The sequence below is a fragment of the Boleophthalmus pectinirostris genome, unplaced genomic scaffold (genome assembly GCF_026225935.1).
Source record: "Boleophthalmus pectinirostris isolate CB_2022bp ecotype Guang Dong unplaced genomic scaffold, ASM2622593v1 HiC_scaffold_8, whole genome shotgun sequence".
Lineage (NCBI taxonomy): Eukaryota > Metazoa > Chordata > Actinopteri > Gobiiformes > Gobiidae > Boleophthalmus > Boleophthalmus pectinirostris.
Genome location: NW_026571515.1, coordinates 21766073 through 21794069, shown reverse-complemented (window position 1 = coordinate 21794069; position 27997 = coordinate 21766073). Strand labels below are relative to the sequence as shown.

The following is a 27997-nucleotide window of genomic DNA, read 5'->3' as shown; positions in this document are numbered from 1 at the left end:
TTTGTTTCATTCACATAAATTTAACACACAAATCTTGCATGTTTATATATTATATATATTGCGTTTTTTGCTCAAACAGGAAACAATCTGCTCCACCTGGTGATGTCATGTAGTGAGACAAGAAGTGCTCCACTGTGTTTTTAAACTCCATACACTAGAATCATTTGGATAATTTCAACTCTGGAATTATAAATCTTTACTGAACAAAAGGCAAAAGGTAGTTGTTAACTTGAAAAACTACTTCTTCTTGACGTTTTTAGCATTGGAGATGTAGCCAGACCTATAATAAAGGATTACTCAGACATGTCTGAATGAAACAAAACACAACATTATAACTTGACTTAAAGCTCACAAGAGTCAACTTTGCTTAATATAGGATCTTTACTGTGAAAAGCAGAATAATCATTGTTCTATGTCTTTTCCTGTCTGTAGGATGCTGCATTTTGTCCCAGCCTGGTGGCCACAGAAGTTCCCCCGTCTCCCTCGGGCATGTCCCAGGACTTTACCATATTCCTGAACAACGTGGAGGAGGTATGGCAGACAGACACACTTGGAAATGGTCCAAAAGACGTGTTGTGAAAATGATTGGAATAAACCCCAGCATATGGTGTGTTTGCTTCAAGCCGAGTTAAACACAGATGGATTCTTTGGGGTCAATAAATGAGCCTGGCTGAGGGCTGGCTGCTGTTATGAGCCAGATGAAACATAAACAAGCCAAATTTTAGATACAAAAATTGTTCTTCTAAATTATACTTTTTCTATTTTTACCAATAAGCATGAATGTGTATTGAAACTGTCATCTAGGCATTCTGTATTATAGTAACTATGTCTACAAACCTAAAATTCTTACACTATCCCAGTTTTGCTCCTTCAACTATATCAACGTTGCTTATTATATTCAAAGATTCCGCTCATTACTCAGTGGCTAGCACTCATGCCATACAGCAAGAAGGTTTTGGGTTCAACTCCCCGTGTCTGAGTGGGTACAATACAATTTACTTTAACCATAACACATGCCACAATAAAGAGATAATCTAATAAGGTTATGCTTCATCTTTAATCAGTTCTGGCAGATACAACATTCTGCAAGACTTTTTAGTATTAGCTGTTATGAGCCAGATGAAACATAAACAAGCCAAATTTTAGATACAAAAATTGTTCTTCTAAATTATACTTTTTCTCTTTTTACCAATAAGCATGGATATTTACTGAAACTGTCATCTAGGTCTGTATCATAGTAACATTATATAAAAGATGTGAAGTGCACTGTATCAGCCATGAAGACTTCACTTTGTCAGATAGAACATTGCACACAACAATATTTCTGAGTAATTCAATAAGAGGTTGAATAAGTGCTTTCAAAAGAAGGCGTGGTTTCTCATGTATCTTCTCAAAGCCGTGAAACAGCATTTTCTGCCCCTGGAAGATGAGCCCCAGCATACTGGATTACTGAAACACTTGTGAATCAATGTGAATACAACCTTTGGTATGCTTTTGACAGGAAAAATGTTATAACATAGCAGAAATCAGGGGAAGTTCAGGGACAAATAGGTCTCCTTGAAATTACTTTAAGGTCCTACATTACACAAAATTGACTTGTGAATTTTAAGTCATGTTAAAATGTGTTACCTCATAAAAACCTGGAGTTGTGTTTGGTTTCATTCACACATGTTTAAGTAATTCTGTGTGTTATTAGTCTGTTTACATCTCCAAAGCTCAAAATGCTCCGCTCCACCTTGTGATGAAACAGTAGTTTTTCAGTCAGTAGTTAACAGCTTACCTTTTGTTTTGTACAGATTGTATGGAGTAAGAAAGCTTTCAGAAATATTCATATGCATAAAATCTGTACATATTTGGCTGTAGTTGAGCATAAAATAAATATTGGTAAACTCTCAAATGAATCCAGTCGTACTTAAAATGTGTTGTGTGTAATTAATCCATCAGAATACGAATTGAAAAGTTACGACATCAAGAACTACAATCACCAAATGAAAATTTACGATTACACTTTCTTCAGTACGAATACGAATTCACAGACGCGACTCGACTGTCAAAAATACATCATTTCTGAACCAGGGCTGAGCCAGGACTAAACCAGGACATATTTTTGAAGTCAAGTCGTGTCTGTTACTTCGTATTTGTACTGAAGAAAGCGTACTCGTACATTTTCATTTCATGATGATGTTTTAACTTTTCAATGTGTATTCTGATGGATAAAACACACAACATACTTATGTACGACTGGACTCATTTGAGAGTTTACAAATATTTATTTTATGCTCAACTACAGCCAAATATGCACATGAATATTTCTGAAAGCTTTCTTACTCCATAGGATTGGCAGTTCCAGTCTGAAATCATCCAAATTATTCTAGTGAAGGTGAAACTGTTTTCAGTTTTTGTAAAGTAATCAGAATTTGTGTGTTAAACATGTCTGAAACAAAACACAACTCCACTTATTTTTTTGATGAGAAAACATTATAACATAATCAGAAAATAACGTAATATGGGTCCTTTAATATAAAGGTTTACTGGCAACGACACGTCATAATCATAATCACCATAGACTTTTTAGATTTGTACATGCTTATACTTTTGAACCAATCTGTATAAGCAGAGTTCATCTTCCTGAGTAATTGTCATTATCTAGTGGGGCTGCAATATTAATCTCAAATGATTTGAAATCGTACACTAATTTCTTCCTCAAACAACAAAATATCCTCTTATTCTACTTAAAAATGACTAACCCTGTAGTTTAGATGTCGACAAACATGTTCTGAATTGTGATTCTTGTATTCATTTTCAGTTCATCTTAAGCCTTTTTGTCAATTTCTCTGAACGTGCTTAATATGTGAACTTTGAACAGAATCCAATTATTAAAACATAAATCGCAATTACATTTTTTCCCCCAAATTGTTCAGCGCTATTATCTAGTCTTCGTTTCTATTCACGAATCAGACAGTTCAGGTCCTAGCTCACGGGTGCTGTAAGAAAATGTTGTCCTTCTTCTGCTCACACCTCTTTTACTGTGCAGTGGCTTTAATGGTATTTTGTTGGTGTCTGTGGTCTCTACCTGAGATATGTACTTGTCAGCAGCTAGCTCAAGCAACACTCCCTCAATTGTGTTCATTTTTAATTCGCCCTGCTGCTTCCCAAATCAATTTTATACAACTCTTATTCTCATTCTTAATCCACTCCAGAGGTTTATCCCACATCGGTGATAAGGACTCGGTGAGGATCCTTTCTAAATTCCAGTGCTGAGTAGTCTCCAGGCGTGGTCCAACCGTCACACGCCTCACCCCGACTGGCCTTTAGTGCAGTTTCTATGGTGACAGACACTAGTCACATACAAATGTACCCATAAACACACACGGGCAAACCACAGCTACACCGGCCAAACATGCAGTTAGGTTTTATTATGAAAGTTTACACAAGCCGACAAGTGTCTTAATGTCAACAGTGAGTCAGGAGCAGAGTGAGAAATGTCACCCGAGTTTGTTCTTGAAAAGTAGCCATGAAAAAATTCCCACAGTTTTGAAATACAATGATCATTACATCATTGCCCACTGTGTGTTATTGATGGCTATAGTAAAATCTGATGTGACAACCTAGTGATTGTGCAGTATTGACCAGAGCCGCGTGGGTGTGGTGGTTTAATTGTCGGTGTAAAGCATTTTGAGTTACACGATATGTATGAAAAGCGTTTTATAAATAAACTTTGATTGCTTGATTGATTAAAAGCTCCAACTTTGGACATGAGCTGACCCAGTTCTCCAGCCAATAACTAAAAAGACTAAAATTCTTACATTATCCCAGTTTTACTCCTTCTAATATATCAACTTGGAGAAAAAGATTCCACTCATTACTCATTGCCGAGCACTCATGCCTCACAGCAAGTGGTTCTGAGTTCGACTCCCCATGTCTGGATAGGTTTCCTCTGGCCGCTCCGATTACCCTAGCAACTCCAAAACATGCACAATATTTAAAATCCTTCCTTTAAAGTAGTATAACTGACAAAGCTTAGCCCCAGTGGCATTGAAATATGTGTATAGAGGACAAATTTTGGGTACAGTTCAGTTTACTTCAACTTTAACATATATCACAATGAAGAGATCATCTAAAGCAGGGGTGTCAAACTCAAATTCACAGAGGGCCAAAATTAAAAACTGGGACTAAATCATGGGCCGAACAAAATTGAAAAATTTCAACAACTGCTGCATGTTTTCTCTTCTTTCGAGATGTGTAATATTAAACCTTTTCTTATTAAAATAAATGTTTAATAATAGTTTTGCTTAAACATTGAATCCAGAAGAAGTATAATATAAAATAATAACTAAACTTTAAATAAATAATATCTCTATAGCCTATCTGTAGCCAGCGGGCCAGCTCTAATACATATTTGACATGATCTCGCGGGCCAAATATAATTATATCTCGGGCCAAATATGGCCCCCGGGCCTGAGTTTGACATGTTTAATCTAAAGGTTATGCTTGATCTTTTTTCAATCAGTTAGCCTATGGAAGATTCAACATTTCTGTAATCTTTAACACTTTAAATTGTAAACACTTTTCCACAAATATAAAATCCTAAATGCATAACTTAAACTTAGGCAAAGTGTTTTTAAAGTATTCAGCAGCAAGCAGCTTCAAGAGCCTTGCTTCTCAGACTAGACAGAAGAAACAGAAAAACAATCCGTCAGTGCGTATTTTTTAGAGTTAGAAAGAGCCTGTCAAATCCTTGAAGAAAATAGCAAAGCCCTGGAGAGGCTGATCAAAGTGGACCAATTTAAGATGGCTGGATTCTCCGGTGATTTCAGCCACTCCTGGACTCACCTCTCTAGCAGTTCTGGGCTCTAACTTTCACCAGATTGCAGTGGTGCTCAATAGCCTTCCCCAATGACTCGCTGAGGTGTGGGAGTCCAGATGTTTATGAATATGAATTTTGAATGAATTGCATCTTTGGCTGGCAGGGATGATTATTTCATTTTCCAGCTAACTATGTTGGAGTTGCCAATTGTTAGCAGACGGGTTTGAAAAAGATTTTAAATTACCACCGCTTGCTTTATAGTCTTGTTTTTGTGCTGTACATAGTTCTTTACATGATTGTTGTAACGGGGGAAGGGTTTGAACTGTGACTTTGGTCTGGCCACCTCAGTCTGACCCTAGTCAAATTCTGTACTTTCCCTCTACAATTGTGTTTTGGATGTTTTAAAATGGTTGTCACAGCGAGTGGTGGAAGAAGTATTCAATTTTGTTACTTAAGTAAAAGGACAGATACTAAAGCAAGAAAATTCTCAAGTAAAAGTATCACTTGAAAAAAATACTACTACTAATTAAGTTAAAGTATTAAAGTACCCATTTAAAGCGTTTGAAATGTAAGATAGCCTATAAAATGTAGCAGTCAAGATTTTTGCTGAATTTTGTTCAACCGAAGCAATTGAATTAATATTTTTTTGCCTAGCTGTTTTTATTTCTATATTTTTATTTACCACTTTTACTTTGTTACATTCCACCTCTGATCGCAGCATATTTTAGCATTTGTCAAAGTTCCTAAAAGTCTTAATATCCTTTGAGAGCAAAGTGTTTATTGCATATTTGTGAACAGACAATTTCAACACATTTCTGAGACTTCGGTAGTTGTAATTCTCCACTATTATGTCCATTTCCGTAACATCTGCAGGATGACTGGTAGCCTTCAAATCCTTACAAATGGCCACTTTCTTCCTTCTAACAAAACAATTTACAGGACAAAATGCTCACTTAGTGCCAAAAATCACTGAAACTGTTAACAGAGCATTTTTTCATTTGCATGCCGTTACTTCCTGTCTGTGGTGTAGTGTTGAATGCTTTACACTTTATATTCTAACCCATGGCTGTTGTATTTAACAGGGCGAGCAGCTGGAGTGTGACTTCGGGACAGATCAGCGTTATGAAGCCACCTGGTTGAACAGTTCGGCTGTCAAGTGCAGTGGAGTAACAGTGAGTGCTCTATAGGAAGACATTTTGTACTTTCCTTTTCCCCGGTCACCACTTTGTTTATGTTTGAAGTAGGAACAGAGTTGACAAGAATGCTACACCCTGTACTCCTGTATTATTAGTTTTACAATAAATACATTTAAAGATGCACTATGTAACCTTTCTGTTGGATAGTCTGCCACCTATTTGCCTTGACTGAGATGTCATTGCTTTGCCTTGAATGCTCCATGCCATTACATTAATATCTCCATGGTGACGTCATCAAGTTACAGGTCAGGCGAGGCAATTTTCTAAAATTTTTCCCCCTCTATTTGTTGTAAAGCATCTTTGAGTGTCCAAAAAGCGCTATATAAGTATGATGTATTATTATTATTTTTATTAATCACAGTAAGAACAGTGTATTTTAAGCAATAAAAATACATGTGTAATAATTATATAAATGCTAAATAGATAACTTTAATGTCTCTATATAACATTCAGGGATAACAATAACCAGGGTTCCCATGGTCACGGAAACCCTGGAAAAGTCATGGAAATTGAAAATGTTGTTTTCCAGGCCTGGAGTGGCTAGGATTAACATATTTACATATAACATATATTTAGCCCTAGAAGTATGGTCAATTCTAGACATGTAGGGTGCCGTAAAGTCATGCAAAAGTTTTGAAATTTTGTCAGTGAAAAAGCGTGGGACACCCTTACATAGTGCACCTTTACAATGATTCAATTCTGAAAAATGACCAACCAAAATCCCTGTCATAAAATAGCTTCTAGCAAGAAACTCATGCAACTTCCCTGTATTACATATATCAGTGTTTTTTTTTTTTACATAGGATTAAATGATGTGGCATTGTTTTGTTGTCTGTTTTTAACTTGTTTGAATGCAGTTTAAATCCCTGATTAAACAGACTATTATTATCACCAGAGACAGCATGTGGGAATTAATGCATGCAGGGCTAAAATTATACTCTCACGCACACAAAGATAACAGGCATGTCTACCAGTGTTTTTATTGTTCCATTTATATCCCCATAGCTGTCCACTCACCAAAGGACTCAAGTTTACTACCTGAATCTACGCAGAGCTGGTGACTTTGATGTATTCATAGACACACCCAATCCGATGAAAGGTAAGTTATGCCAACAGTGGATTTGGAGATAGTGGAAAAGTCTTTGTTAACATTGTTAGGCATGCTTTAGTGATTTAGGTACTTTTCACATAGGGTGGCCAGACCAGAACTATTGATTTGTCCCAGTTTTACAGAAGAAATGCCCCTGTTGTCCCTATTTTGACTAATCTGATCCCCACCGACAGTAAAGAGGGGCATATAGTCATTTGTTTAGCTGAAATACAATAAACTGTGCTTGAAAATGAGCATAAGGTAAAAAAAAGTTCACAGACAGAAGTCACTCAGAATCTAAACTGATTCACACGAGTCAAGAATGGACAGTATTTTCATTATTTTATTTATAGCTACCAAACATCCCAACCTGGGTGTCCTAGTATAATTTGAATTTTGAAAATCTGGTCAGCCTACTTTCACAGTAAATACTGCTTACAAATGTGTTTTGCTTGAACCTAATCTTGACCAAACTAGATCTAAAGCAAGGTATGAAATAAAGATCAAAGGCATTTTGAATAAGGGCAGACCACTGAAGAAAGAGACTATGACTACTGTCAAATGTATGAACCAGAAATAAGTCTGCATCTGAATTTAAGATTACTAAAACCAAGACTAAATAAAATTAGGACTTCACTAGAACTAAACCCAAACCAAGCATGTGAATTTGGGTTAATTTAGGACAAGACTGTTGATACTCTGCAGTGACATCATGCTAGGGGTTTTCTGCCTGTAAGCTTACGGTGCAGTATTCAGTAGTTACCATGGTGACACAATGCACACATTAGCGATTACCACCAAAAAGTTTAAAGATTGTCTGGTAAAACAAAAACAAAATACCAAATTGATTTAAACAACACATTTTCAGGAGCCTGTGATCAATATGAGTGTTCATGGTCGTGTTTAGGTGTTTGATTTTCTACAAAAGGTGAAAGTGACTAAATGAAAAACTGTTAATGCGAGCAAAGTTGTTGTAGCTGTAATTTTATTTGAAATGGACTTGTTTAACAGCATAAATCAGTTCACCTGCTGTAGCTGCAACCCACTCAGTTCTCTCAGTTGGTCAGATTGTGTTAAAATAAAACTCAGATTAAAGTCTAACTTTAATAACAATGCCTAAGACAGAGCAGTGCCTTCAGTTAGCATCACAACCTCAGGGAATGTTGGTGATATCAGCTGCAAAGTCTCAACAGCAGATCTAAACCAACCCAAATCCATGACAAAACCTGATCCAGAACTAAACAAGGACCAAACCAGTGAACCAAAACTGGAATAAAAAATATTAAAAATATTTCTAAACCTGGATTTAAACCAAATAAGACCAGAAGAAATATGTATACTACTATTGGGACCCTCAACACACCAAACCACTGAATGATAGTGGATTTTTTGACAGGTGAAAAAAGAACACAATTATTGTAGCTATGCTTCACTGGCTCTCTGCATTTGCCTATTCCCAAATTCAACACAATTCTGACGTCGGCTGCCTCTGCTGCTCCCAAATTGCACTGCACCTAAGCATGAATATTTTCAATTTGATTAAAGCTGTTGAAAAATGAACTAGAGGACAAACAGTGCTGTCATATACAATAATAAATGCTCATGTAATAGACACGTAGTTCGCCAAATAATACTCATTTAACATAATAGTATGCAGCCTGGCTTTGTAAGTGCAGTTAAGGATTATAGCTGACACGAGGACTGCAATTTGAGATGTTACGGCGGCTCTTTAAAAGCTTTATCATCACTCTTTGTTGGAAAATACAATTTAAGCTCCATGACTACATAATGCAAAGTGGCATGCATTTTGTTCACCTTGCCATGTTGTGTATAGAGCCCCTAAGACAAGCCAATCTGAAGTCTAGGCCTACCCCAGTCCCAGATGTTGTTGTAGAATGTGTGCAGTGAATACAACTGGCTAGCATGGCAACGCACTTTTCCTAACATGCACAGTCATCAAAAATTTAAAGTGCATTTTTATTTTTTTATCACTTGCATGCAGGCGGTAAGATTTGAATTGTGCTTGCAAATGCATGCACAGATGCACATGTGGTGATATGAATGGGATTTCTCACTGGGAGGCACATTGGAATATGAACATAATCATCTGTTTGGAGCAGGCTTTGTTCTCCTCCACTGTTTTTTTCAAGTGGATTTTTATAGCCATGAATATATCATCCTCTAAAAATGCTTATGCCTGTTCTTGGCGCGCACAGCACATATGGTACTAATATGAAAGTGGCCCAATCAAGCCAGACAAACCAAATTAGCTGTAAATAATGTCTGTGTTACAGTAATTGCCCCTGTTAACATTATGTTTCTGTCTCACCAGTGGAGGTGTACAACTGCGCGGTGGGCAGCTCTGACTGCTCCCAGTGCTGGGGCAGAGAGGACCAGGGTCACCTCTGTGGTTGGTGCGACAACAGCTGTAAACCACGAGACGACTGTCAGCCAATCAGAGACCAGTGCCCGGCCCCAGAAATCTACAAGGTATGTGCACATTCTATAGAGTACAAAGCAGAGGAGAATGGGGTCAAACTGAAAATTTATGGAGCAGTAAATTCAGTTATGGGCATAGTAAAGCTGCTTTATTGTTATTGAAATCATTTTGAGAAGTAAGTAAATTCCATGATCACGTACTGTTTGATGTCATTCCAAAACATTACCTACACACAAACCTCTCCTTAGCACTTGGCACTTATTCTCTGTCCACTTCCAAACATGCGATCACTATCTGCCTACTGAGCGAAAATCATTTAAACAACAATTCAAATCATCTGCAAATAGTCACACGAGAAGTCTGTCACTATTTCAGTGGTGAGCATTCCAGATAGATTTTTTGTGTGGCTATTCTCTTAACGTGGCTAGTACCATGTTAAGTACTGTAGCTGTATCCAGTTACCCCACGTCTGATTACTGCCATTTGCTTCTGTGGCTTCTCTCTCCCCTCTGGCTCTGTTTCCGAGCTGTAAAATGGTGAATCATGGGGTCAGTGTGTAGCTGTAGTGCCCTGTGCCCAGCCTGTCCCATGTCAGCTGCTCTGGGACTGTCTGAATAGACTCTCATTAAAACGCTTGGTTCAGTAATAACACTAACACTCACTTACAACCACTTAGCCCTCCGGGGACATGGCCCAAGAAGATGTGCAGTCAGTGAGGAGGGCATGGGAACACCTACTGCCCCGTACAGCCTCTCCAAAGGGGATTGGTTCAGTGTGTTGGCTCATCGCAGCATCTAAAAGAAAGCAAACAAGAAACAGCAGTGGTTTGTGGATTTGAGGCCAAAATCTGAGCAAAACCACATTGGCAAAAAAGAGTGTTTATTTTACACAGGATGTAACTGTGGGAACATCAGATGGGGTAGAGTTGTCATGCACAGTGGGTATCTTCAGAGGTGACAGTGAAATAAAATAAGAACATGCTTTTAGTTGTAGCAGCAGTGGTAGAAAAAAAAATACCACAGTAAAATAGAGCAGTTTTCCATATTACTGTAAAAATTTATAGGAAAGGACATGGAGTACTTAAAGGTGCACTGTGCTACTTTTCTCGGGAGGGTCACCATCTTTTCTACATAAAGATATTTTTGCTTCGCAGTATGATATTAAACTTATCTTGCTCAAGACAGGTCAGATCTGTGAAGAATCAGTCCTGCTCATAATAATGCATGTTTACAATTACCCATCAAATTCAATATATACAGGATAATTTACGTTTAATGCTATAATGTATACAAACATTCCAGGCAAAATTCCCAGCCAAACCAAATCCAAATCAAATTTGTTTTTTTCAGTGACACATGTGAAATAAAGGAGCTTATTAGTCACCTATGATTTACAAATAAAATAAAATTTATCTCTTCTCAGATTAATAGAGTTCAGTGCGCCGCTCATTTATTCTGCAGAAATCCACAGTGATTGTCAGTCCCCTGTGATATTTTATTTCTTTTAATTTTTTCCAATACAAATTGACTATGCGTGGTTCTGATTGGCTAATCTACCTGTCAATCATTCCCATTTGAAAATTCTGTGATTCACCGGTGATCAGACTCACATCTTTGTAAAGTATTGAGAAAGTGTCTATTCTGATTCCCAGGCAACCTTAAAAACTAATTACAAATCACAATTTCTAATCCACGGTAACACTGTAATTCATTGAACACTTCTAATTTCTGTTTTTGAGCAAGGCTTCCATTTATTCCAGAATTTTCAAAAAAGGCAAGCGTGCAATAAGGCTTTTCAGGACCCAATTCAAAATTATGATTAAATTTATTAGTTTTTCATTAGTCACAGCCTTGTACACAGGCCCATCTTCTGCCAGCACAGTGTACGCCCTATCAGCACCGCCACGGGAGTCGGTCATGGGAAGCACGGCTCACATGAAGACCAGTTGGCCCTGAACTTCCTGTAGATAAAACCTGGGAGAAAACACACAAAACAGAACAAAGCAGCCAGACACGCACAAACACACATACAAAAAAACACACGCAGTTCCTCCCAATCTGTCCCAACAAACAGGCCATATTGAAGCGTTCATGATTATTCCCTAATTCTGTGTAGCTGTCTGCAAACTGTGACTAACGGGATGCACTGTGAGAGACTAACTTCAGTGGACTCCTTCGGTGACTCAAGTTTCACTGTTGGCGAACGCGTGGGTGCACCATTGTTACGGGCTTGTTCACACACATACATACACACACGCACACACACGCACACTGGATGGATCTCAGGGGAGGCGTGCGGAGAGACGATGGAGGGGTTGTGGTTCTTTGTTGTGAATGATGCAACGCTTTGACGGTCATGTTTTTTTTTTAAACCAGTATCCACAAGGGTTAGGGTCTGTAGTTCCCAGGCTTTTAGAGAGAAAGCCAGTCTCACCACCAAAAATTCACTTACCTACCAGCCTGGCACTGAACACCACATTGAGACATTGTTTGGCCAATAAGATAAATGCAATACAGTATGTTGTGGTTGTCAGAGATGTAATAAGTACTGCAAATCTGTATTTCTGTAAAACACTGTTATTTCACAACAGTAACAGAAAAAATGCAACTAAATCAATATTTATAGAAAATAAGTTTTTGGCAGTTTTCTTTCCAAGGTCTGCCACTGCACAGTACACTACTGTCGTCACTGCTACTTCTACTATTATGGCCTTAAAAACTCTCTTTACCCTTAGTGTTTATTTCACTCAAAGTTTTACTTAAAGGTACGCTATGTAACTTCTAAGATGCAGGGTCCACTACTTGCTTGTCTTCAGGGTGATGTTGTTTATTTGCATGAAATGTTCCACAGTATGGCATTAAACATATCTCCCGTGCATTTGTTTAATAATAAGTGTTGTGCAGCTCAACAATAACTTGTAAACCATTAATTCTTACCATGTGCAGGCTTGTTTTTCCATAGATCTGACCATTAACCCGTCTCAAGTGTGATTACCAATTTTATTTCTGTACTGTGAAAAAATCAATGCAAAGACCGTCCACCAGAAAAGTTTCACAGTGCACCTTTAAAGGTGTGATTCTAGGACAATAAATTACTTAATAATAATTGAATGAACAGTACACAGCGGACTTGTTTGACCTTAAGAGCTGCTTACAATATATCTGTAAGACCGATTTTACTCTAATGCATGGGCAAAACTTGGTACAGGCTCTTTAAATGAAAGATAAATCATTTTAAACTGTACTACTACTACTATACATGCACCAATATTCGCTACCAATGTATCAAGTTACTTTGCATCCGAGCACAGTTTTATCGCTTGTTTTGTCACATGCAATCTCACTCACAAGGCCGTTGTAACAAAATATCAATATCACAGAGGAGGATTTTATTACACTCTCAAGTGTGGCACACATAAAACTTAATTTAGACGAATGCCATCTGTACACAGCATTGACTCAGGCGATGAAGACATTTATTCTAATACCCACACAGCCAATGTTAGCCTTGTGTACGTGTGGGCTTAATAACCAACTATTATTTAAAGGTACGGCCAAAACAGGAAGGGCTGTACAGAGTTTGTACAAGACTGCGAGAAAAGACCCACTAAACATATTTGGCCAAGTTTCATTCGTAGGTAAAAACAAAAAAGAATAAGAATAAAAAAGATAACCAAATCTGTTCCAAACTCAGACTAGACCAGAACTCTTTAGACTTAGACTTAGACAAACTTTTTTGATCCACAACAGAAATTATTTGGACACAGGAGCTCACACACACAATATTTTATAATAACAAAAAGCAACAATATTAATGGTAATATTAAATTCAAAATAAGTAACAAAAATAACAAGAGACTGGTGTTTAATAAAGCATGATTATATAAATGTATATGTACAAGCAAAAATTAAAAATATAGAAATATAGTGGGTCAACAACAATTTCTATCCAAACCAAAAGTACTGAAAGAGTCCAAGTGTTTGGGATTTAAAGAGAGTGAGTGTGGGGTGCAGTACAGGGAGAAACATTTCCTGTTTTTGTGCTCGCGTCCGTCTTGATCTGGCAGATGATGTTGAACTATAGTGAGCTGAAAGATGAAAGTGCTGACCTCATCGCTGTGTCACCAGTGAAAAGTAAAGGAAGGAGAAACATATGGGATTTAGTTCAATATATTGCCTAAAGGTAGGACAGGAAAGCCCAGGAGTATTGTTCAGCTCCTGGTTGGGTTAGAAAGGCGAAATATTGTAAAATGCAAGCAATTTCCCGTTTTTAGTGAATTCATCTGCTGTTTCATAAATTTGACTCTGCAGACTAAGTCTTGTGTCAATAAATTATAGATAAGAATTGGAAGCTGAACCAATTCACAAAGCTTCCAATACAAAAGTTGAACGAAATGTCTGTCCCTTTTTAAATCAATATTCATGATGTTGATATTGATGTATGTCAGCAGTATTGGGAAGTAACTGAATACATGTACATATAATATGTATTCTGATTACTAATTGTGAGTAATTATATATTCCGGTATAGTTACTTTTTCATTTGGTGGTATTCAGAAAACAGTTACTTTTATAAATTGGAGGAATACATTGTAGTATTTGAGCAGACAGTTTAGGCTTCAAACTGCATAGAATCAGTGAGAAAAAATAGACAACACTGCTCTTGTGGCGTGTGCATGTGTGATTTTTCATTCTCCAATGGGAAAGAACAAATGGTGAAATAAATATGTGTTTTAATCATATGTTGAGTTTTCACACTATGATTAAAGTGCAACTTAGTGTGAAAGTATTCAGAATACAGTACTCTGATTCGACTATGTATCAGAATATGTTACAAAATACATTTTAATTTGGGTATTGAGTATTCTTCCTATCACTCTTGGTCAGTAGAAAATGTCTTGGATGGAAGATGGCTTTCCAACTGCTTTCTAAAAGAAAGATATTTGAGTTTAGGAGTTTGCCATGCCTGCCATATTGTTGTTTCTCTTCTTAGTTGTACTTGTGAAGTGTAATAACTTTATAAAAAGGCCTTTGTATTTGTCAACCATCTGTCACCTCTGTAAATTAAAATCTCACGCAAATATACATATTTATCATGTTTGGAAAACTACCCCTTCATACCTGGCTTTATAATACAACTGTTCTCTATATTTCTATTACTTTATTCACAGCACAGTGTGTATCAGTTTGGCTAACATAAGAACTCCTGGTGGTTTGAGAATATAATTTATTCGTTGAACGCGTTTAATAGCTTCATTCTTTCTGATGGAGGTTTTGTCACAGACACGTATTGGCAGAGTGAGATCTCCCCAGAGGCCTGCTGGAGTTTGCACTGTAAATCAGGGCTTGTGTGAGGTGTAAATGAACAACATGGCAGCCTGCGTCGATGTCAGTCCTCTATGGCACCTCCGAGACTCACAAGGAGCGCTGAGATGTATGATGGTGATAATAAATAACTGCACCTACTCTGAGCCTTGTGCAGAAATACAGAGGGGCTACGTGCTGCTAGACATACTTATAGACATATACTCAGAGATACGTGGTTTGATATGATGTTCACACCAATTATACGATTTCCTAATACTGTAACCATTATAGCAGAGGCTTTATAACAACAACAACAAGACTGAAATTGCAGGTTGTTTTGGGTGTAGAGGTGCAAATGTACCATATACTATTGCAAAATTACATTCTAAATCATGTTGCAGTACATTTCCGTGCTGTATTATGCTATTTTTAACATCCCTTCTTTTGGATTTTATTCTTAGCATCTTAATTATTCATTGTGCAGATTTCACAACTTTCAGAGGTGAGAGTAGAGTTGTCACGGTAAGCTAACAACTAGCATGTTAACAGCGCGCTTCCTGGTTCACACTTGTTGATGTTGACTGTAGGCTGTGGTCTTATTTTATCTTTATTATTATAAGAGCTCCAATATATCTGTGCTTGGGCAAGTTTTACTTTGTTCCATGAAAAAATAGTACAGCGTTATAAACAATAGCATGATCCATTGTTTTACCGTATTTTTCTATATGGTGCACCGGATTATAAGGAGCAATATCAGTAATGTTGAATTCTCTCGTCTATTTTCATATGAGGAGGACTCAAATGTGTAATGTGTTTAATGCAGCTTTGCGCACATTTGTTTACGGTTTACAGAAAACAAAACTCTAAGCGCTGAAAAAACAGCTTGCTCTTTATATGAATGGTTATATATTCTCTGTAGCATTTCACTGATGTGCCAACGCATAACTGTACTTACTATACTCCACGAAGCTCCTGACTACGGTAGCCGTAATGCTCCGAAAATTCATCAAGCAGTGCATCTTTGTAACTTACCAAAGTCATACTAAAACATTTTGACAGATTTTTGAGCGCCGTGTACGACATAAAATCTGTTCAAGGTCAGTAAGCATAACCAGAATTAATACATAATGTGCACTGGATTATAAGGCGCACTGTAGATTTTTGAGAAAATTAAAAGACGTCAAGTGTGCCTTATAGTCCAAAAAATATGATACATTAAAAGTTGTATTCACTTTTGGCATCATCTGCTCCCTAACATGAAGTGATTTTATATTATTTTGACATATAGGGTCTTTTCTGGAGGCCCATACTCTATTTCCCCAAGCTTGGGACTGGCTCATTGACCATAGTAATGCATTACATCTTGAAGCTAAATATTTTACCCCCACTACACCACATATATATACAAGCACTGTTTATTTCTCCTCCTGCTTAACTACCCCTTCCCTTTCCTCCCCTTGTTTATTTCTCCAAACTGTCACTCTTCCTAGCATTAAATTTTGCGGCCTTGTCCTCTCACCTAGACCAAACAGGAGGACTGTTTTCATTCTTGGGCTGAGTTTCTGATAGTGCTGGAGCCAAAGTAATAACGCAGAAGGGTCACAGGGACTGGGGCTCAGCTCGGGGTCACTCGTACGGCTGGCCTGTCCATGCTACAGTGGCCAGATGATACTAGATTGCTTCTGTCTGGCCGTCTCTGATGCTATCTCTAAGGCTGTGTATCTGTAGTTATGGAGAAGTGACGCTCTCTTCTCTCCCTCTCTTCGGCCACTGATTTCAAAGACCAAAGGCGAGTGCTGAAATGATGCGTGTGAGTGTGCTCCCCGAACAACAGTGAAATTGGGCAGAAGGAATTTAACGGAGCTGAAGCAGGAAAGTAGATTAAAAACAGGTTTAGGCTGGTGTAATTGGACAGTAGTAATGATCAGCCAAACCCCGAAGTAGGTAGTTCAGATCTAGCTTGAAGTATAGGTTGTTATTGTGTCCTTAAGCAAGACACACAATATAGCTGATTGTAAGAAGAGGGTCTCTGGGACAGTGATCCGGACTGTAGTCTCAGTTTTTAGTATGTTACTTACTTTAAAGATGAGTTATGATTAATGTAAAGATTCTTTGTAAGTTAATAATAATAATATTACATTTTATATTTATTAGGTGCCTTTCTGGACACTCAAGGTCGAGACAACAACATAAACAAGTTAAATATTATTAAAACATACAGTTAAAATGGGACAGTATTTTAATTGATTGAAGTTATAAGGTTATAAGTAAATTCTTCTTGCCATGTTAACGGCTTTGTCCCTAATTTTTACTCTTAAAATGTGAAAAAAAAAAAGTTTACAGTTTGCAGTGGTTAAAGTTATTCCTCACTTACCTTATGTATTCGAAGAATCCAAATTATTCACCAAAATCACACAATCAGAGCCAGAACCAGAGTTTTTGCCAAGTTTTGCTGTGATGGTAAAGTTATCAGCAACTAGCATGCTAGCTTGCACTTCCTGATTATCAGAGAATAAAATGCTTTATAATTGGATGCAGACAGCAAACACTGGACTTATTTTTACCTCAAATTTTGCTCAAATACATGGGAAAAAATCTGGTGCAGGTCCTTTCATACAATAGTACTAAGCTGTATACAAGTAGGTTTATTCTGTTTTATCGTGTTCTGTTGATTGTCAGTATAACATAAATAGATCTGTTTTTTTCTGTCTGGGCACTGATTGTGAATCGCTTAAAGGGCCCATATTGTGCTATTTTCTGATCTATGTTGCAATGTTTCCTCATCACAAACATACCTGGAGTTGTGTTTTGTTTTATTCATACATATTTAACACAAACGCTGCATATTTAGGCTGAGTTCTTCTTTCAAACAGAAAACACTCTGTTCCACCTTGTTATGTCATGTGGTGATAAAGGAAGTGCTCTACTGTGTTGTTAAACTCTATACCCCTTCACTAGAATCATCATCAGCCCTGAAATTGACAATCTCTACTGAACTAAAGGCAAAAGGTAGCTGTTCATGACATCAAGTGGAAGACTAGACTAATAATAAAGGGTTACTAATAATACTAATAATAAAGGGTTATTAATGAAACAAAAACACAACTCCACATATGTTTTTGATGAGATAACAGCATTATAGCATGGCTTAAAGCTCACAAGAATACATTTTGTATAGACCTTTAATATTTTGCAAAACATTCACATCAAGACATATTGTGGAAAAAACTGTATAAAATCTCATAGATTCTCGTCCCAAGGTTTTTGTGACTGCCCTTGCTCTTGTCTTATTTGTCCCTATCTTAGTTGTGTCTCCCTCTCTTTAGCCTCTGATTAGGGAGACCAAAGCCAGGCATTGAAATGATGCGTGCGAGTGTGCTCCCCGAACAACAGCCGAAATTGGACGGTGGAATTTGACGAAGCAGATGCAGGAAAACAGATGAAAGGGAAGCGCGCGGTGCATTAATTCCCCCGTGGAGGCTTTACTCGTTCTCTCTCTCTCTTTTTCTCTCTTTCTCTGCCCCCCCCCCCCCTCCCCTCTCTCCCTCACCCCTCTCGACACTCAGTTGCCTAAATTGCCTGGCGCACTCACCCACCTTTTCCAGAGCCTCTCCAGCCTCTCTCCTCTGTCTGCCTGTCTCTTGTGGGATGTGAAGGGGGCTCTCACTCTGCTCTTTATTTGCATGTGCTGCTGTAGAGGATTAGGCACATAAGGGTCTTAGACTGGCACAGTTAAGTGTCTACATTGTGCGTGTGCCTGTGTGTGTGCGTATACCTAAAGCACGTGTGTCTATTCAATTACTGAAGGGTACACACACGCCGACCACTTGTCCTTATCTCTCTCTCTCCATGTCAGCAGACAGCATCTCTTCTGGCCCAGCCCCCCCCTTTTGTTGTGGGCACTTTTAAATGTCATTATTGAACTTGAACACATGTAGCCTGTTTATCTCCAGAGCTCAAACCAGATGCAGAAATAGTGAGGGGAAAGCAGAGTTTGTGGTCAATAAGACGGCATGAGATTTCTTTGACTGATTTACGAGGAACTTGGATTTGGGTTCAAAGACGTTCACCACTGGAGGTGATCTACGCCTGTATCGATTTCCTGTGTTGCTGGAGGGCCTTTGAGCATCAAATAATGTACTAGACATTTGGAGTCTGTATGTTCCTAAGTTATGTTATTGAAATGCTGTCAGTTAATCTCAATAGTAGGTCTGTCATGATGATAACATGTTTTGAAGTATGATATATTGCAAATATATAGACAATAAATGATCATATTGAAATTAATTTATGCCACTCACACAATAAGTAAGTAATTTATACACAAAAAACAACTCTAAATGTACAATATGGTACAATATCCAATAAATAAATAGCAAAGTGAAACATTTTAGTAGTTAGTTTGTATTTATAATGAGTCAGAGAAGTTATTTATTAAACCCTTACTCAAATCTAATTGTAGAACAGGAAAAATAACAAAAAGTTCCCCACCAGTACAAAGAAAATGAGAAATGTGAGTGTGTGAGTTTGTATGTGTGTGATATTTTGATATTTGATTCACTGTATTATTGTTTTTTCTACCAATAATCCCACTGCTTTTTAGTGAACTGTTTTACAGCCCTTGTGAAGACTGGTGTTGCGAATTAGCCTTTGCTATAAACACCATGACACCTGCATCAGATTATTAAATTGTTAATCTATGTTTGTTGTATCTGTCCCTAAAAAATAAATTAATACATAAATAGTCTTTGTTCTTTTGTGACAAATATATTTAATACTTGATATTTTACACATTTTCACATTGCGTTTTGAAATGACTGTACTCACCTCATTTTTCTTGGTTTCTTTTTGTCAGATCTTTCCTCTGAAGGGTCCCGTGGAGGGGGGCACACTGCTGACCGTACAGGGCAAGAACCTGGGGCGGAGAGCGCAGGAGGTCGCTGTAACTATTGGAGACGTGCCCTGTGTTCTCCAGACTTCACTCTACACCGTCTCTGAGCAGTAAGTACAGACATTTTATTCAATATGACTAAAACATTTCCAAATTAGTATTGTGATTAATTTACAAGGGGTGTGCAAAAATACCAAAATACCACTAAATTTGGTGATACAGTGTCAGTATCCTAGACTGGTATATTGATATATCAGCAAGTGTTTTTTGGTCTTTTGGGAATTTTTTTTTGTGACCGGACAACAGCTTTATTGCATATTTGTTGCTCAGTTGATTAATAATTGTAATTGAAATGAAATGTATTGATGATATCTTTTAAAGCAATGGTCTGGACAAAGAAAAAGGCGGCAGATAACATGTATGTTACTCTATGTTTAATGTTACGACCCTGTTAATGTCTTTTTATACTTATATACTTTAGTAGTTAGTTTATGCAACACACTTGACATATTCACAGTTTTGATGATTAAAATGACTGCATTTTCATATTAACTTTACACAAGGGGTGGTTTAACAAAGAAATACTGTTGCTAAAATGTATTTGGTTCAATATATCATGTGCAATATATTAATTATCACATGTATTGTATCGCCATATTGTGATAATTAGTGATAATTTAGTGAGCCATGTATTGTGTATCAAATCATGAGGGACCCCATGATTCGCAGCCCTAGAATTTACTATTGAGTTATTCACGGTTGAATATTACAAGTGACTTAGTATTTATGCACAGTCTGTCCACTACACCAGTCAGATATAACATCATGACCAACTAGAGCTAAAGAAAATAACACAGACTGGGCCTTACCATGGCACCTGTGACTGTGTGGGCTATACTTTAATGGCGAGCAAGTGAACATTTTGTACTTGTGTTAGAATTTTCCAAAGTTAATGCCAGTTGTTAAATGTGCTGTAGTGCTTTACAGTCTGTTGTGTATAAGCCTGCACACTTGAGAGGCGGTCATCATAGGCTTATCTCATAATAAGAGATGACGCTTTTTTGCATGTTGACAGATTGGAAATATTCTCTTGCAACCTAGTCATTATTTGTCTGCTATGTAATTTTGAATTAGATTTTAGAAATAGAACTTTGTCATGCCTCACCTAAGACGGGTTTGGCAATGGTAAAATTTGGGGTTGCCATGGTAACACTAGGCATGTTTGGTCAGGTAAGTAATCAGACAGAGGGAACAGACTTTTAGAAATAGTAATGGAAGAATTTGTCACAGTTAAACAAATGAATAGGTACATCCGAGACTAAATCAATTTTATTTAATAGACTGAATAACCCAGTGTTCCACGTTGGAATACCTTATCAACTCAGAAAGGGAAGAAAATATGTCATTGGTATTCACTGTGAAAGGCTCAACGCCGCCTCTCAAAGTTATTTAATTACTTCTGATTATTTGGACTGATTGAATTTGGTCTATGAATATTAATACACAATAAACACAATGAACATTTCAATTAGTTTTATTGTACCTGGGAGCTCAAGACTTGATTTTGGATCACATATTTTAGATCTAGGTCTAAGGTTATTTACTTTTGGTCTTTGAGACTTAGTACTTCCAGTTTAGAACTTGTTCAACATCTGGACAACAACTGGATGTGCGATCTCTCCTTGTTATCGTCAAAGGCTGTGTGGTCTGTTTCTCCAAATATAAGCTTTGAAACTAGGGGATGGTTTAACAGGTATCGGTTTCTACAGAAAAATCCCAGATAAATAAATGTTGTTATTGTTTCTCAAAAAGTGAAAAGCTAATTTGTAAACTACATTGTAGTTTAAAGGTGCAATGTGTAGCTTTTTTGTGAAGGGTTTGCTAACTCCTTGTCATGATCATGATTTATCTTTTTTATCGTTGTTATAATTTCTTCAAAAATGCTTCAAAAAACATGCATTGTTAGTATGAGCGGTGTTACCTTTCCACAGATCTGACCTGGAACTTGGACTAGTGGCATCATTTGTTTGTCTAAGTGGAGATAGACAAGTTTAATGCTATATTGTGGTACTTACTGGGCCAAGCAGCAACCCTCCACCAGAAAAGTTAAATATTGCATCTTTACCATAAATTTTGTTCTTAGTATGGATTGTCAGTAAGTTATAATGGAAACTGAGCAACAGCACCCATTAGGGATGTAACAATAACAGAAATATCACGATATCGTATCGTCCAAGGTCTCATAATAATATCGTGGACCATCACAATATATCAAATTACAAGTCTCTTTGCTTAAATGAATAGTTACGGTGCAGCAATAGCTTAAAAAAAACAGAGGGAACTACATAGACCATGATCCTTTGCTCCATTTCAGTGCAGACTACAAGAAGAAATAACAGTTCTTAGCACTTATAAATCTTATTAAGTCTTGTTAAGGCATTTTAAGAGAAAAATGTAGCATAGTCACAGTTTTGTTAGCCACTACAAAATATTGCAATAAATATCGTACCGTGTATATTGTGAAAATTGTTTCATCCGTAGAAGCCATTTCCACTAAAAGAATTCCTTAAATAATATCATCTATCAAATCTTCAAATAGTGCATCATTTTTGGTGGGGTTATTTAAAGGTACATTGTGTAACTTTCGAGTGAAGGGTGCACTGCCTGCTTGTCTCGATGGAGATATTACCGCTTTGCCTTGATTATATCACAGTATTGGAATAAACTTGGTAGAAGCAAGTCTGCATGATAAGAATTCATGTTTTTAAGGTGGTTTTGATCATAATACCTGCAAGGGAAATATGTTGAATGCCCTACTGTTGAACATTCAAGGCAAATAAATAACATTTATTGGAGACAAGAAAGTAGCTGACTCTTTAAAAAGACTGACTCTTTAAAAAGAACCTTAAAACCTTAAAAGTTACATAGTGCACCTTTAAGAATAATTTGAAACTTGGACTGATTTAATAGATTATTCCCAGTAGTTTTGGTCTTGGGCAGATTTCATACAAATGTCTTGACTAGTTCTTTGACACAGTTTTCTAATGAATCTCCTTAAAAAGTGTCTAATCAGATGGCTGCAGTTTATCAATAGGATCTGTCTCGAGCTGAATGTCACCCACTGAAATGTCAGCCTCTCCGGTGGGCTTTGGATTTTATGTATTCATGAGGCTAATTTTGCACAAAACACTATTATGCAGCACACTTCTGGTTTTAAATGACTCCATAGTAAAGGACCATTACACTGTCACCATGGAGACTGCAGGACCCCGATGTGACACCAAAAACACAGATCTGCAAATCTGAAACTCAACAATTATACAACTTTAGTGGGTAATGACTGGGTACTTTAACACAATTTTGCTTTGTACTTTCCCTCTACTTGCATAATATTATTTTGACGTAACAAAGCTCTTCACTTTTTTGCATCTGGAGTGGGTACAGCGCGCGGCTTATCTTGTCTAGTTCCCCTGAAATCTTGCTCACTCAATCGTGTCAGTTATTCATGCATTTCTTTATCTTCTGTGGGTCATAGTTGACTAGATCTGTGCATCTATGGCAGTGGTATAGACTTTTGTATTTGCCAGTTAGTTGTAGCATTGAACAGATTTGTGTCAGACTCGTCAGGAAAGGTCAAGGGTTTGATTCCCACTTGATCTATTATTTTTATTGAAAGGCAGTGTAAGGAAACATGAAATGGGGTAGAGAGTGATGAGAGACATTCAGCAAAGTTTTAGAGTCCTAAAAAACCCCTTAAAACTTAAAATGTATTTTTTAACATATTCGAATATATTACAAGGCCTAATCAGAGTGCTGAATGCTTATAATACTTTCATATTCAGTTGCATTATATTATAGTGTTTCACCGTCTATATTTTTCAGTAATAGAAGGAAAAAATTGCACATGCACTTGAATTATAGACTGTATAAAGAAGTGGACTAAGGGAGTCCGACGTCACCCACAGGAATCAGCTCCTAGCAAATGAAGCTCATGAGGATAGCAGTTATGGGAGCAAATTTCCAGCCGAGTTCCGTATCAGGAATTGGAATTAATTTACGGACAAAATAGTGAAATAAAAGCACCAGGATCACATAGAGCAGGTTAAAACCAACATTTTAAAACCAAAATGACCTGACAGCATCAGTTACAGAGACAGGGGGCCCTGCATTCCGCTTTTTTCTTTTTTTTTTTTTTGTGTGAAGTCAATTGGAAGCAAAGTAGATGGAGATGGAAGCGCCCCCATGAACACTTCCTATTTGGAATTAGGGTTAGCTATGTCCATTTATATTTATACAGTTTATGACAAGAATGCATATTTTCTCTACATGTTTTCAATTACGCTAATAAAGCATAACATAAGCTCAAATTTTACTTGAGTTGCCTCTCCCTGTCTGCTGTGGATCTATAACACCACCTAAACGGTGTTGTTTATCTGGACCTGCTCCAGTGAAGCCCTTCATTGTGACTGTAGTCTGTGTTACTGACCCGGGTCCTATACCTGTCAGTGTGAGCGCTTCCCCTGCAGCCCCCCAGCCCACAGTCCCTCATGGCTCCAGGCCTGATCTTATCCCATGTCGTCACTCCTGTTGGCTTTGTGGGATGCTTGTTTTGACAGTTAAGTACACCCTTTCTGCAGCTGTAGTGGCATCGACAAATCATAACATATCAGGGCATTAGACACTGTCAGCAGGTTTCACTCACTCTAAACAGTATATCTGACCCATCTGTGATAGTAGTTTGTAATTTAAAGTCAAGTGCAATTGGGGGCATTCATTTGTGCTTTTTAGGAATGAACAAAGATGTAAGAATACATAGTGTGTCACAATAGGAAAGACTTCATACTCAGTACAGGTTTTGATAGCATACAGAATAGCATTTTAAACATGAAATAATAGTATTTTCTTATTAAATATTATCCTGTGGTCTTATATTACATCTGGTAAAGAGCAGTTCCATAATAAAACTAGGAATGTAAGAAAGTGAGTCATACCTTTTTTTTAGTTATTTACACTGTTCTTATGATTTAAAAAAATGTAATACATTATATTTCATATAATCTTGTTCTCATGAAGGTGTATTTGACTATATTATAAGTAATTACTCATAAATCACAGTACATCATCCTTTGTTTTAGTATCAGTATATCATGATATATCATCACAGGGATATAATGATACATATACAGACTCATGGCAATACACACCCCTAACTAAAACTATTCAGAAAAGCTTACATTTTGCCTTTTGTATGTGTTTTTTCATTATTGATACTTCAAATAAGTATTTGCTTTCAGTACTAGTTTCTTATCGTTTAGTATCTACGTACCGACACTCATACACAGGTTCATAGTATTTTGGTGTGATTTTTTAGGCTTCTACTTCATTACATTTGTTTCAAAGTGACGGTACTTTCAAAATGAAGTTGCAGCTCATTTTTCATTTGTCCATTAGACTCTGTCAGCATGTCTTACTCACAAACACAATGTAGTCAGATTATTTATCCCCTGTCCATTGACTTGATTACATTTGATCCTATCTCCTCACCTTGACTGGAGTTAGACGTCAATTTAATCTACGCCACAGTATAAATTATCCTTAAATCTAATGCTCAATTAAGGCTTGTCCTGATAAATGGCTACGGGACAGAATAGCGGTGCTTGACAAAAACGTTCTCACATCTGAAAATGGCTCCTGCGGCAAAGACACACTCACACCTGCCCATAACACGACCTCATTTATCAGGGCTGTTGAGACAGGTGTGCCGTGAGGTCAAAGGTCACATCTGCGTGCCAAAAGGAAAATGTGTAGCGCCGCGTAGAGCACTAGCGACTTCACTCGGTGTCAACATTTTAATTAATAGCTCACTCAGTCTAGGCACACCTCATTTACCGAAGTACTTCACTTGATATTTGGCTCAGGTCCTCGCGTTTTTTTTCCTATTCATTTATCGTGGCTGTTGCAGACAAGTGTGCTCGCATACTTGATTGGTGATGATCCTAGTCTACTCCAGGGAAATGAGACATCTTTGATACTACTTTTACTCGTGTCATTGACTTGAGTCCATGTTAAGATGTGGTTTCGCTCTGGTTTATTTTTGCTGTTAGTCCTTTTAAAGACTTGGTTTAGTTCTGCTTGTTTTAGATCTGATTTAGACCTAAGCGTGTTGTAATCTTGTTGACATTATTATTTAAGCTTTGTTCTTAAAGGGCCCATATCCCACTATTTTCTGATCTTTGTTGTCATGTTGTTTCCTCATCACAAACATACCTGGATTTTGTGTTTCATGTTTTACACATACACTGCATATTCTCTCACACTCTGTTCCACCTTGTGATGTCATATGGTAATACAGGAAGTGCTCCACTGTGTTTTTACACCATACACCTTCACTAGAATCATTTGGATTATTTCAGCTAATCGGAACAAAAGGTAAAAGGTTGTCGACTTGAAAACTACCACTACATGACATCACAAGGTGGAATAGCATTTTGAGCTGTAGAGATGAGATAGCTGAATAAACCAGGATTACTGAAACATGTGTGAATGAAACAAAACACAACTCGGGGTATGTTTTTAAGAAGGTAACAACATTATAACATGGCCTAAAGGCCAAGCAGTAGTTTTAGTAGTAGTAGTAGTAGTAGTAGTAGTAGTAGTAGTAGTAGTTGTTGTAGTAATAGAAGTTGTTGTAGTTGTAGTTTTAGTTTTAGTTGTAATAGTAGCTGTAGTTCTTGTAGTAGTTGTACTAGTAGTTGTTGTAGTAGTAGTACTAGTTGTAGTAGTTGTAGATATAGTAGTACTAATAGTTGTAGTAGTAGTAGTAATAGATAATTTCATAAGTAGGCTAGATTTTGAAAAGCGCCTCTACTTTATGGTAATAGAAATACAATTTACCCACACCGTGCTTTTTTAGAATAGTTTTTGTCTCACTACTCTTCTTCAATTGCGGCTGCAGACAGGTGGTCCCATTTTTGATTGGCGATGATCTCTGGAGAAATAAGTGGACATCTCTGGTAATAGTCCAAATATCATTTTAATGCAGAAAACCACAACAGAGCAGTGCTAAGAGACTGGGTGGGTTTAGGGTCAGTCAGGGCCAGGCTGCTCCTACCGGGACTCTGGATGTCCTTTGACTGAAATCATATCGCATTAACATCACAGACATGCACTCGCTGTGAACTGAGCTACAGGCTGGGCTCGTTATAGCATTCATACAGATAGGCTTTTGTTCTACTCTTCTAGTTTATAGCATGAAAAAGAACAATTATTTCCACATATCAGCAATCTCCATTAATTTAATTGACCGTCTATAATCTTATTCCTTGAAATTGAACTTTAGCACATTATGTTGCTAAAAAAAAGCATAAGGAGGTAAACCTACAGCTATTTTCAGACATTCATCACTGGTAAAATGTAAAGATTTAGTAGTAGTAGTTTTATTTTGTCACTTTGCAGCACTACAAAACAAAACAAAACATAGACTGCAACCCCATGGATCATGACCGAAAGGATTTAAGCTGAAGTAAAAAGTACTTATAATGCCTAACCTTATTAAACAATGACAGAATTCTAAGAAAGCAGCTTATGAACAGCAAGTTTGCAATTACAATTTTGTTTTGATTTACAGTCCATATTATTTGTGGATACCTCTAGCTAGTGACCCAGGCTTTACTCATAATCAGAACTGGCACGATGACATTAAAGTTGTGACCCCTTGTGTCTACTAAGCTTGAGGTTAAAGAGTCCATATTACGCTATTTTCTGATCTATATTGTAATGTTGTTTCCTCATCAAAAACATACCTGGAGTTTGTGACAAAGTGGGCCTTTGTCTTATTTTAAATTCACCTTAATTTATGTTAAACATTTTGATTTTGGAAAGACACCTTTTGCTTCGCTTTACCTGGAATTGTTACTCACCTGGGGGAGGTACTTCCTGTTGGGCGGAGTATAAAAGGCAAGCAGGTGTCACCAATTAGGAAGACTTCTGTGCAGGTATTTGGTGTTTTGCTTTGAGTTACTTATTTTTTGTCTATTTGTACTTTTGTTGGTTAAACCCAGAAGTCTTTTTTTTTTTTTTTTTTTTTTTTTATAAATTTTGTCTGCGTAAGACACCTTTTTTGTGTCATCTGCCTCCTACTTCGACCACTTTGGCCAGCTTCCCCACAGAGTTGTATATTGTTTCATTCACACATGTTTAACACACTTTTAAATCTTTCTCTCAAACATAAAACACTCTCTTCCACCTTGATGTCATGTGGTAATACA

General features: G+C 37.2%; 1 protein-coding gene across 1 annotated transcript in view; it reads left to right on the top strand.

Moving 5' to 3' along the window:
- Nucleotides 1-27997, top strand: part of plxnd1 (plexin D1) — a 150697-nt gene that overhangs the window by 53354 nt on the left and 69346 nt on the right. The window contains exons 9-13 of the mRNA XM_055165785.1: nucleotides 433-531; nucleotides 5890-5979; nucleotides 7009-7102; nucleotides 9426-9583; nucleotides 19695-19840. Of these exons, the coding sequence (XP_055021760.1) occupies nucleotides 433-531; nucleotides 5890-5979; nucleotides 7009-7102; nucleotides 9426-9583; nucleotides 19695-19840 (587 nt within the window). The remainder of the gene's footprint in view (nucleotides 1-432; nucleotides 532-5889; nucleotides 5980-7008; nucleotides 7103-9425; nucleotides 9584-19694; nucleotides 19841-27997) is intronic.